This window comes from Heliangelus exortis, chromosome 14 (genome assembly GCF_036169615.1).
Source record: "Heliangelus exortis chromosome 14, bHelExo1.hap1, whole genome shotgun sequence".
NCBI classification, from domain to species: domain Eukaryota; kingdom Metazoa; phylum Chordata; class Aves; order Apodiformes; family Trochilidae; genus Heliangelus; species Heliangelus exortis.
The window spans coordinates 5,058,681-5,069,006 of NC_092435.1; the positions used below are offsets into that span (position 1 = coordinate 5,058,681).

At 42.9% G+C, this 10,326-nt stretch overlaps 1 protein-coding gene across 1 annotated transcript; it reads right to left on the bottom strand.

Moving 5' to 3' along the window:
* On the bottom strand, nt 1–9,869 carry RAP2C (RAP2C, member of RAS oncogene family). Its single transcript, XM_071757440.1, has 4 exons — nt 9,719–9,869; nt 9,213–9,619; nt 7,188–7,507; nt 1–2,514 (listed from the first exon to the last, which is right to left on the bottom strand). Exons 2-3 carry the CDS (start codon nt 9,483–9,485, stop codon nt 7,229–7,231), a joined length of 552 nt encoding a protein of 183 aa, XP_071613541.1. The 5' UTR covers nt 9,486–9,619; nt 9,719–9,869; the 3' UTR covers nt 1–2,514; nt 7,188–7,228.
* Nucleotides 9,870–10,326: the final 457 nt, after the last annotated feature.

The window sequence follows — 10,326 nt, forward strand, 5'->3', positions numbered from 1 at the left end:
TTTGGTAATACAGTTATCTATTTTATTAAAAAAGTTACAAACAGGTGGACTGTAGGGTTGTCTTACAAAATGACAAGAATGAATTCTACTGGAAAAAACTTTTTACAAAGTATTATAGGTAATTGTTCCATTTTTGCATTTGTTATTCCAGATTTTGCCTATCACTGATAAAGATACAGTACATTAGATACATGATGTTAGGTTACATTTTTATTTGCAGAGCCCTACTGCAGTGATTTGAACAACTCCTAAACAGATGCCATAGTAAAGACAATACATATTGCATTTATTATTAGCCTTTTACTCTAATAAGCAACTTCACATGCAATCTATTAAGGAATCCTAAAATAACTTTTGGTCCCTTTTTCCCCCCAAAGTGTGCTGAAGAAACCATCTCTTGTTTTCCCAGTCCTGTCACTCTAAGCTAGTTCAAGTTTTAAGAGTTTTTTCTTTTTTTTTTATCTTTTTTTTTTTTTCCTTTTTTTTTTTTCTCTCCTTTTTTTGCTGAGGTTAATGAAAATGAGCACTGGCTTGATAACTACCCATAGGAATGAACCACTGATTAATATTAACCAACTTTTTCCTCCTTAGGCAAAGGAAAACTAAGATCTTCATGAATTACTTTATTTCCTATTACTTCCTTACAACCTACAAAAGAGATCAACAACCACCACTTAAAAAAAAAAAAAAACCAAAAAACAACCTACTTTGAATACAAGGTTTGGTTTAATTTTTGATATTAAAGTGCAAACCTAAGCATTAGCCTCAGCCAGTTTATCAAGTTTGTACAAACAGGGGAAAAATTTTCAAGTAACCCCACAGGAAAAACAAAAATCAGGTGTTTTGATAACCAAGCAGAAAACCTGGTGTCCACTTTTCAGGATTCAAATTCAACACTGAATGCAGACTCAGAATCTTTATTTTTGCTACCACTGTTAAGCCAGCCTGCAGTATTACCAATAAAACACATTAATGTTGAGATTCTGTACCGGTGATTTTTTTATTGTTTCAAATGCCATCATCCACAATACAATTTTTGAGTTTAAAACTGCTTAACCTCATATATCCATCACTGCTTTTACTGGAGCTTTTCTAAAAGTTATTTTGCTATTACAGGGAAAAAAAAAAAAAAAAATGTACACTTCTAGAAGCATGTTCAAATGACTAAAGCTGGGCTCCTAAAAACCTAGAACTTTGGTGCAGTAGGTGAGCTGCAGTTATTAAATTTCTGCAAAAAAAACAAAAGACATTTTAAACCACTGCTAGAAAAAGCTCTCATGTATGCAACATGTTAATAAAACCAAACAAAAAGATTCCATCTGTTCTTTGTACATTTTAATTCTGCTCTTTATACCTGTGTTACTGTTAAAATTTTCAAGTATTCAGAGAAAATGGTGATCAGGTAAACAATAAGAAAGGCAATGGCTGTTTAAAGCACACTTGCAGTTAGTATCACTGTAACCTGGTGCTTTTCCCCTTGTTACACCAACTTGTCTCCAATATTAAACTTGTTTGTTGGGAAAAAAAAAAGCAATTTGTGACAGTGCAAGAAAAACTAACAAATATTGCTTTAAAATATTATTCAGAAAGACAAATATTAAGAACTATAAAATGTAAAGTGATCTTATTTGCATTAGATTTACATGTGCAGAGGTCTACTAGATGTCTCCATGTGCCAGGAAAAGCTGAGCTGACTGACTAGGCATACAGCCCATTTTGTAGGATACATTATCCCTTTTCAAAGGCATAAAGAAGCTATTTGTAAACAAGCAAGTTCAGGAACTCAGTAGAAGGAAAAGTGTGCTGCTGTTCTGCAATGCTACAATTGTCATTTCTTATTAAGTGAGTTTGAGAAGCCCATTATTGCAAGAAAAGAAACATCAGCTGGAGACTTAACATCCCATTCCAAGTAATCCCTGTTGTCAAATTGGACCAGTTACAATATCACAGCTGCATTTGCCAAGAAAAGGGATACAACATCCATACAACAGAGGTGTTTTCAGTATCTTTTCATGACACTGTCACACGTAAACAAAAAGTCTCAAAGAATGACCAACTACATTGTAGGAGAAACTTTGCAAATAGAAATAAGCACTGATGCGAGGTAATATACAGAAGTAACCATTTGTTTAAGGCTCAATTTATTCTCCATTAAAACTCTTCTTTTAAAAGGCATTGAGTAGGTAATACTGAGTTTAAGTATTTAATAAATACAAGTTCAGAATTGATTAAAGAAATCAATTAAAATATTAAAAATGAACTCTTGCATATTAGCCATTATATGAACTTAGAAAGCTATAAAAGGACTGATAGATAAAGAACAGATTTTCAAACTTATGGTAAACACACTAAGCATTCTGAATAAGGTGTGTGGGTCCTGGAGGCCACCAACCTTATGCACTTAGATGTATGGCAATGTGCTGTAATAGAGACAGGTTTACCAAGGCTCAGCTCTGCAACCTGGGCTGAAAGTTCTCCAAAGCAGCATCTGTGCAAGTTTCCTCTGAGTTTTATCTGCAATTTAAACAAAACACCTAATGAAAGCCATTTCCAATACACATTCAAAGTGAACTCAGCTTCTCCCACAGTGTGGAACAGACAGTTTTCCACCCAGAGCTCCAAACCATTGCTTTATGCAGTGGCATTCTTCAAGTTCCCCTCTAACTCTGGTAATACAAGAGGCAAACAGGTAACAACTTACTGCTATGGAATTTTTAACAGCTGCCCCTGGGGGATAGTGAATTGATTGTAAAGATCTAAAACAGACAGGAAATAGAAGTTATTTTGTACAGAGATACATGCACTAGACTTTGCACTGGTGGGGAGGAGGCACTGCATCACCAGTAACATCAAGTAATGGCATTGTGCACAAGTTCTGGGAAGAGGTAGACAAGCCAACTCATTAAGCTTTGACATCCGAGTTCCCAGCACTTAGATTCTTTAAATTGCTACTAAAAAAAAAAAAAAAAACCATCCTAGGCATTTATCAGACTTAGCAGGGACAGAACTGTAAGCAACTGTTCTCAATAAAGCACACAAATCTAAGTAGTGTTACTAATGGGACCAATACAGCTTTGTATTTCTAAAAACTGGTTTTTATTCACAAGATTTATCTGCAGAGGTATCCTAAAAGCTGGAAGCTCAACCTCTGTAGGAACCTGTCCTTCACCTGCACAGGCATGCACTTCATTGAAGCCTGACCCTTGGCTTCACAGAGATTTTGAAGAGTCTTCTCTACTCTTGAAACTATTTCTTTGTAGAAGTCAGGACCTTATATTTCCTACTTTTCTTTTCAGCTGTTGCATTTGCTCCCAACTAACAGCCTGTCACAGTCAGGGCTCCCCTTCTTGCTGCTCTCCCCAAAACTTTCAGAAGCAGTAGGGCAGGACTCCCTTACTGACAGCACATAACCAGGTTTGGATTGCTTGTTTGCAGATTTTCCAACTAACAGTTCTCACCCACTCAGGTGAGGATGGGTCATGCCCCCTTCCCACTGCTGATCCAGTTTTAGATGGGGAGGGTTCTGGTGCTGTCCAAACTGCAAACACTTAGCTCTTAGTGGGGATGGATTCCAACCACTTAATTGTTTTTATCTTTGCTTAGAGCACAGGAAAGGCAAAAGATCTACAGTGCAGCTCCTCATCCTACTGGCACTAGATCCATCCCAAAACTTCACCTAAACCCAGCATCCAGTGCTACGGCCAGCAAAGTGCTGGGGAGAGTAAGAAAAAAGCAAGCAAGCAATGTTACTTTCATCCAAATGTTACTTTTTTTAGCAACCCTGTGTTTCCAGGTTAGAGACCTTACTGCAGATTTGTCACATTTCCATTTAACTTGTGCTTAGTTACTACAATTAGCACCATACAGAACCTCCTCTGACTTCCCTTGCCCATTTAGCACTCTTACAGCCTCTTCTGTGAGCAGGCAGGAGGGAGGGGGATGTCAGACAATCCAGGAGGATAAACTTCTGTGTGGCACAGCCATACAGACTAGAAAATTATACTTTGTTTTTATCCTTAGAGCAGAGTACTCTTCTTTCAGCACTTACTAATATCACTTACTGATTAATGCAGGGGACAGAAATTGCTAACCATCAGCCTTTCCTCCCAACATGAAGGTGTTCTGGTGAGGTACTAGTGATTTGGAACATGTTCAATGCACTGGCACTGTAAGAAGTGCCATACTTTAAAGGTTTAAAATACAGAACACTGCCATACTGCAAATTCAAGAGAAATACTAGAGCAAGGAATAGAGAGCAGCTACTGGAAATCTCAAATCTCTGAATGCAAGAGTGAGATGATGGAAGACCACTGTAAAAGCAGGAAGGGGAAGAGGAGAGAGAGGGTGCAAGCAAAACACACATTTTTAAAACAAACTCTGGCTTACCCTGACTCTGCAGTTACATTCCATCCTTCATTTCACCTGAGACAAATGACTGGAACATGAATTTAAGCAAACACTGATCACAAGTGTCTTGAAAGAACCTATGCAACATCCATGATATCTGGCAGATCTGTTGAAGTGCCAGTACCAAAAAGAGGTCAGTGGCACCTGCAAGCCAAAACTGATACTGAAACAACCTTAGATATAAAACCAGGTCCACCATATAATCCACTTCCCCTTGGTTTCACTTCATTCTGAACTAACTGATCCACTAACTGGACAGACAGAAGACAGACAAAAGAACACAAAGGTGAAGATTATGCTAGGACAGAGCTATAGTTCAAGCCCACTTCCTACACAAAGGTTTTCACACAGGGAATGCCACTTCCTCTGTTTCACTTTACCAAGGAGGGTTCACCACCAAAGCAGATGTTCAAGAAGCAGCAAATGTTCCCTGGATCACAGATAAACAGAAGAATTATAGAGCTGATTACAGCTACTGTAAGACACCATCAGCTGCTCTCCTACACAGGAGACAGGGAACATGAAGCCTGCCAAGAAGCAGGACAAGCAATGGAATTCCAGAAATGGACTGAATAGCAACCTGCTTAGGAAGGAAAGATTCACTTGTTTAGCACAGGTGATGAGATCATACTGGGCAGAACCAAAAAAAAAGCAAAAAAGTATTTTTCTGCTAGAGGCTTGATGTGACACTGAGCTAGGCAGAATGAAGGAGAGGAAATGTGTATCACACCAGTTTAGGATCCTCTCAAGAGATCACAAAGACAAGACTGCAGATGCAAGAGCATGCTTGAGAAACTCATCAAATCAAGGCTGAAGTTAGGATTCAAAGGAATAACATACAGCCCCCCTCTCCACCTAAATTTCACTTTTAAGATTAAATTTCACTTTTAAGATTAAATTTCACTTTTAAGATTAAATTTCACTTTTAAGATTAAATTTCACTTTTAAGATTAAATTTCACTTTTAAGATTAAACTTGGTTTCAATGCTAAGTCCAAAACTGGTCAGATTACAAAGAAGCCTCCCTTAGAGGCAATCAGTTCTGGAAGTATAAATTTCCTGGATAAAGGTCTTGATTTTGTCACAGTTGAAGACAGCAACCTGCACAAGATTAGAAAAAAGTAACACAGTGCATTGGTGTAACCTCTGGCAGGACACCTTAAGGCCAGATACCCTTATTTGTTAAGCTGCCTTACTTTGCATTACTAGAAGCAAATCAAGACACTAACCCTGTAAGCACTTCATTAAAAAAGCAGTGCTTCCTTTCATTAACTACTTCCTAAGGCTCTGCAGGAGTTAGGGATTAGGACTCCAACACAAGCAGTTTGCTCACCTTTCAGCAAGCAAATCTTGAACTTAAACACAATTCCTACAAGGCAACAGCAGCTTTTCCTTATTTCACAGAACTGGAGATAAAAACATTGATTATCTTTAGTATGACAGTGCTAGTGTCATGAACATCTAGACTTTTGCATTCACAAAGCACTTGATAACAATCTCAAAGACATGCTTTGAGACTTCACTCCCTGACCTTGCACTCAAGATTAAAGAGGATACACAGTCCAAAGCCTCCAGTAATAACCTATTTTCCCTCTTGTCACTCAGACAGAAAAAGCTCCTTTGACTCAAGCAAGAGTTACTACCATGGCAGTCAGATCCTAAGCCTCAATCAGCACAGCTGTCAAGAGGGACAGCTCTTTCCCCTGCATTTTCATGTCCTCCACCATCCCCATCACTTGCCCCCAGAGATCACACTGAATTGTTTGCCAGAACAGATCCAACTGAAGGTGTAATGGACAGCTGGCTGCACACAGAGTGCCAAGGCTGCAGAAGAGCCTTTTTCAGCAACACAGGTTCAAGCTCATGGTGAAACTCAACCAGCAAGGGCTACGAAGGAAAACAAGAGCAAGGGAAGCCCAGAAACATCTCACAAAAGAACAGCACTGCTGCCTGCAGGTCCATTTACACAACTGGATGAAGAAACAGTACTGAAAAAAACCCCAAACATGTGAAGGGCCAAAAAAAAAAAAAACAAACCTAAAGCAAAACCCGACAGGAAGCTTTATAGAGGCCCCTCTGAACAGGGCAGTCTTGCCACACCTCTTATGAGTCACTGGTAAAGGAAAGAGCTGTGCACTGGGAAGCCATTTTATAGTGTGTGCTCTGCTCTGGAGATTTCAGATGAGGAGCACTTTGCACACATCCTTAACCAGCACATGTGGGCTTCAAGTCACTTGTCACAACTTGGGATGGTTCTCTTTTATTCCACTAATAAGGCAGAAACGTACTCTAAGCACACTTCAGTTTCTGTACTATTGAATTTGTTTATTTTAAACAGGTTCAAAGTCTTCTCATCAAAACTACCTGGAAACCTGGTCACAATAATCCTGCTGAACTCCAAGGTAATTCTCATTACTTGAAAACAATTCAGATACCAATTACAACCAATAATGAAACCTACTGCAACATCACGAAACACTGTTAAGGATAATGTGCTGAGCACTGACACTCAAAACAGGTGCAGATGAGATCATATAATTTGTCTCATTGCAAAATTACTTCAAGTAAATGCAATGTTCCCTGACTGACCCTGGTCAAGTAATGCAAGAAGTCCACTTGACTCAAGTAACCATGTGCAACCAAATGCACAAGTTTACACCTCCTCTGGAGGAAGGCTACCTCCAGGTTAGACTACTTAATTCCAGACTACTTGCCACACTTTATCTGCCTACTTAAAGAGCATAATTATGCACCTGAATTAGTTATGACTGTTCCACCAACCTGCTCTGTATGGCCATGATTGAGGTTTCTCTTAATTTCTCTCACTGGACGATGCAAGTTGTACAACACTGATCTTGTTTTTCAGGCAGGGAAGCATAGTTCATTTGCCTGACGATCTCAGCAAACAGTTCATCCACCATTGTTTTGCTCTTGGCTGATGTCTCCATGAAGGGGCAGCCCCACTCCTGAGCCAGGGCTCTTCCTTCTGCAGATAAGACCTCCCTCTCCGACTCCAGATCCACTTTATTGCCCACCAGGATCAGAGGAACCTTCTCGTATCTCTTCACCCGGACAATCTGGTCCCTCATTGGCTTGATGTCCTGATCAAACAACCCAACTGGTTAGTGCATGGAAGTAATCACATGAAATTGCTAATTAAGCAACACAGAAGCACATTTTAATAACCCTCGCATGCAACTGAACATTTAAAACACATCAGAAGCCTTCTCATGTTCATGCAGATCCAGAACTCGGAGGAAACTCATCTTTAAAGGAAGTTATTTTTTCTTTTAAACCACATATGCATAGATACAAACAGAAAGTGACTAAAGAGGGACTTCTGGTTCAGATTAAAACATAATACTGCTGCCTTTCAGGTTGAGTTCAGTTTTCTGAGAAAAAATTAAGTCTTAATAACATGGATCATCAGTAGCATGCCTTTACACAATCATTTAGGAAGCTTGTGTTTAGCTTACAGCATGAGAAAGCCAGTAATTTAAATAAAGTCTTCTCACTTCTGGAATGCTTGGAATAATTCATTGTGAACAGATTTAATCACATGTAAGTAAGCAAATTAGACCCTGTAAAGAGATTTTATTACCTAGAGATGCATTTATTCAAGTCTGAGCTAACATCAAGAGTTGACACTTGAAAGTCTGAGTCAGCCTCCTCTGCCCCCAGAGTGTTTCAAGTTACTATCAGTACTACCAAGTTCTACAAATTCTTGCATAGTTCCAAGACAAAGCAATTAAGCATCTGAAGTTACCACTTTGTAAAAGAGCTGCAGAGGGTGGTTTACACACCTACAGCCTCCAGAGTAAACATGCTACAGACAGACAAGAATAATTAAATATTAACAGGGTGGATTACTAACTGTATGCCCATTCCTTGAAAAGTGGGGAGTCTCTGATTCCCCAGAGTAGGTGAAAACAAGGGGAGAAGAATCCCAGTATCCCTGCTGTTGTTTCCCAAACAATGTCTTCAGCTTGCCCTATATGGAGGCCTCTACTAAGATAAAGCTCAGGCTTCAGCAAAAGCAAACACACTGCTTCAGTGGGGGTGTGTAAGGTTTTGCCAAGCAGCTGGAATACACCCAACTCAGCAACTGAAGCCAAGGCAATGGCTGCAAATCCCTGTGCTGCATGAAGTGCTGCTAAATCCACATCTCCCCCCAAATAACATCCCATTTCTAAAGGCAGCTTACAACAGTTACCCACTGAGACAGTTCCATTTTTTTTCCTGAGAGTTTATAACAGTAGAAATGAAATTCAGACCCACAGATTATTGCAATTCAGACCCACAGATTATTGCACGTGGCTTGCTTCCCCTCTCCAGTGGAAAATTGCAGTTTACTTCACAAGTCACAACTGCAGAACAGTAAGATTCTCCTCAAAAACAACTGAGGAAACACATCTTTTAAGAAGGAGGGAGGGAGGGAACAAGGGGAAGTCTTGATTTTAATATCGGGGGATTTCTTCATAAAAGGGGATTGCCAAAAGATTTCCACGAGGGAGTGTGAGCGGGTCATTGTTCTCCAACACTGCATAGGATTTAACAATGGTGCCACCCTGATAAGTACCTGCAAAGCAAGCAGTTTTCCCTCAGGAAGCAGGGTCGGTGCATGCCCTTTCAAGCGGGGCATTTTCACTTTTGCCCCTTCGGAGATGAGGAGCTCGCAGCCACACGGGGCTAACACTAAAACTTCCCCCTGGGCCCAGCGCCTTCCCCAGGGCTCAGGAACCGCAGCCTCTGAGGAGGGGAGGCCCGGGCCAGCCGCCTGCCCGCCCCGGCCCAGGGCCCGGTTACCTGGAAGGACTGTTGGTTGACCAGGCTGTAGACGAGGATGAAGCCCTGCCCGTTTTTGATGTAGAGATCGCGCATGGAAGCGAACTGCTCGGTACCCGCCGTGTCCAGGATCTCCAGCACCGAGGGGGACGAATCCACCTCGATCTCCTTGCGGTAGAAGTCCTCGATGGTGGGGTCGTACTTCTCGATGAAGGTCCCGGTGACGAACTGCACCGTCAGGGCGGACTTCCCCACCCCCCCGCTGCCCAGCACCACCACCTTGTACTCCCGCATCGGGACCCGCAGTTACTCTCCGCTCCTCCACCGGGACCGCCGCGGCCCGGGCCTAAGGCAGGCGGCAGCGCGGCCCTCGCATAGCCCCGGCCCGCCTGAGGAGAAGGGCGAGGCCCCGCTGCTCCCGCGCCGGCCTGAGGGGGAGACACAGCCGTTAGGGCCCGGACGGGCTTAGGGTCGGGCTCGGCCCCGCCGCCGCTCGCCGTCCCGCTCCTCTCCGCCGCTCTCCTTACCTCCGCGCCTCACTCCATCCCGCCGCGCCTCACCCGCGGGAACCGCCCGGCAGCGGCCGCCCCCGCCCGGAAGGTTTATGCTGCGGCACTCGAGGCGCGCCCCTCCCCGCCGCTCTCCGCGGTCACTTCCGGCGCGCTGACCCCGCCTCGCTGGGGGACGGGTTTGGGTGTGACACCACCGGAGCTTCCCCGGGGTTCCGCACGCTCGGAGGAGCCCGCGGGGTCAGCGCAGGCTCAGCTCCTGGCACAGCCCAGTCCAGCCCAGCCCAGCCCAGCCCAGTCCAGTCCAGTCCAGCCCAGTGCAGTCAAGCCCAATCCAGCCCAGTGCAGTCAAGCCCAGTCCAGCCCAGTCCAGCCCGGCCAAGCCCGGTTCAGCCCGGTTCATAGAATCATAGAATTGGCTGGGTCGGAAGGGACCCCAGAGCTCATCAAGTCCAACCCTTGATCCACTCCCGCTGCAGTTCCCAGCCCATGGCACTGAGTGCCACATCCAGGCTCTTTTTAAATATCTCCAGAGATGGAGAATCCACCCCTTCCCTGGGCAGCCCATTCCAATGCTTGATCACCCTCTCAGTAAAGAAATTCTTTCTAATGTCCAACCTAAACCT

What these genes read in the sequence shown, in the direction of transcription:
- RAP2C (XM_071757440.1), bottom strand. Translation starts at nt 9,485, where the DNA reads ATGCGGGAGTACAAGGTGGTGGTGCTGGGCAGCGGGGGGGTGGGGAAG. An exon ending in TCAACCAACAGTCCTTCCAG is followed by an intron (nt 7,508 to 9,212) that starts GTAACCGGGCCC and finishes TTGTTTGATCAG; the next exon opens with GACATCAAGCCAATGAGGGA.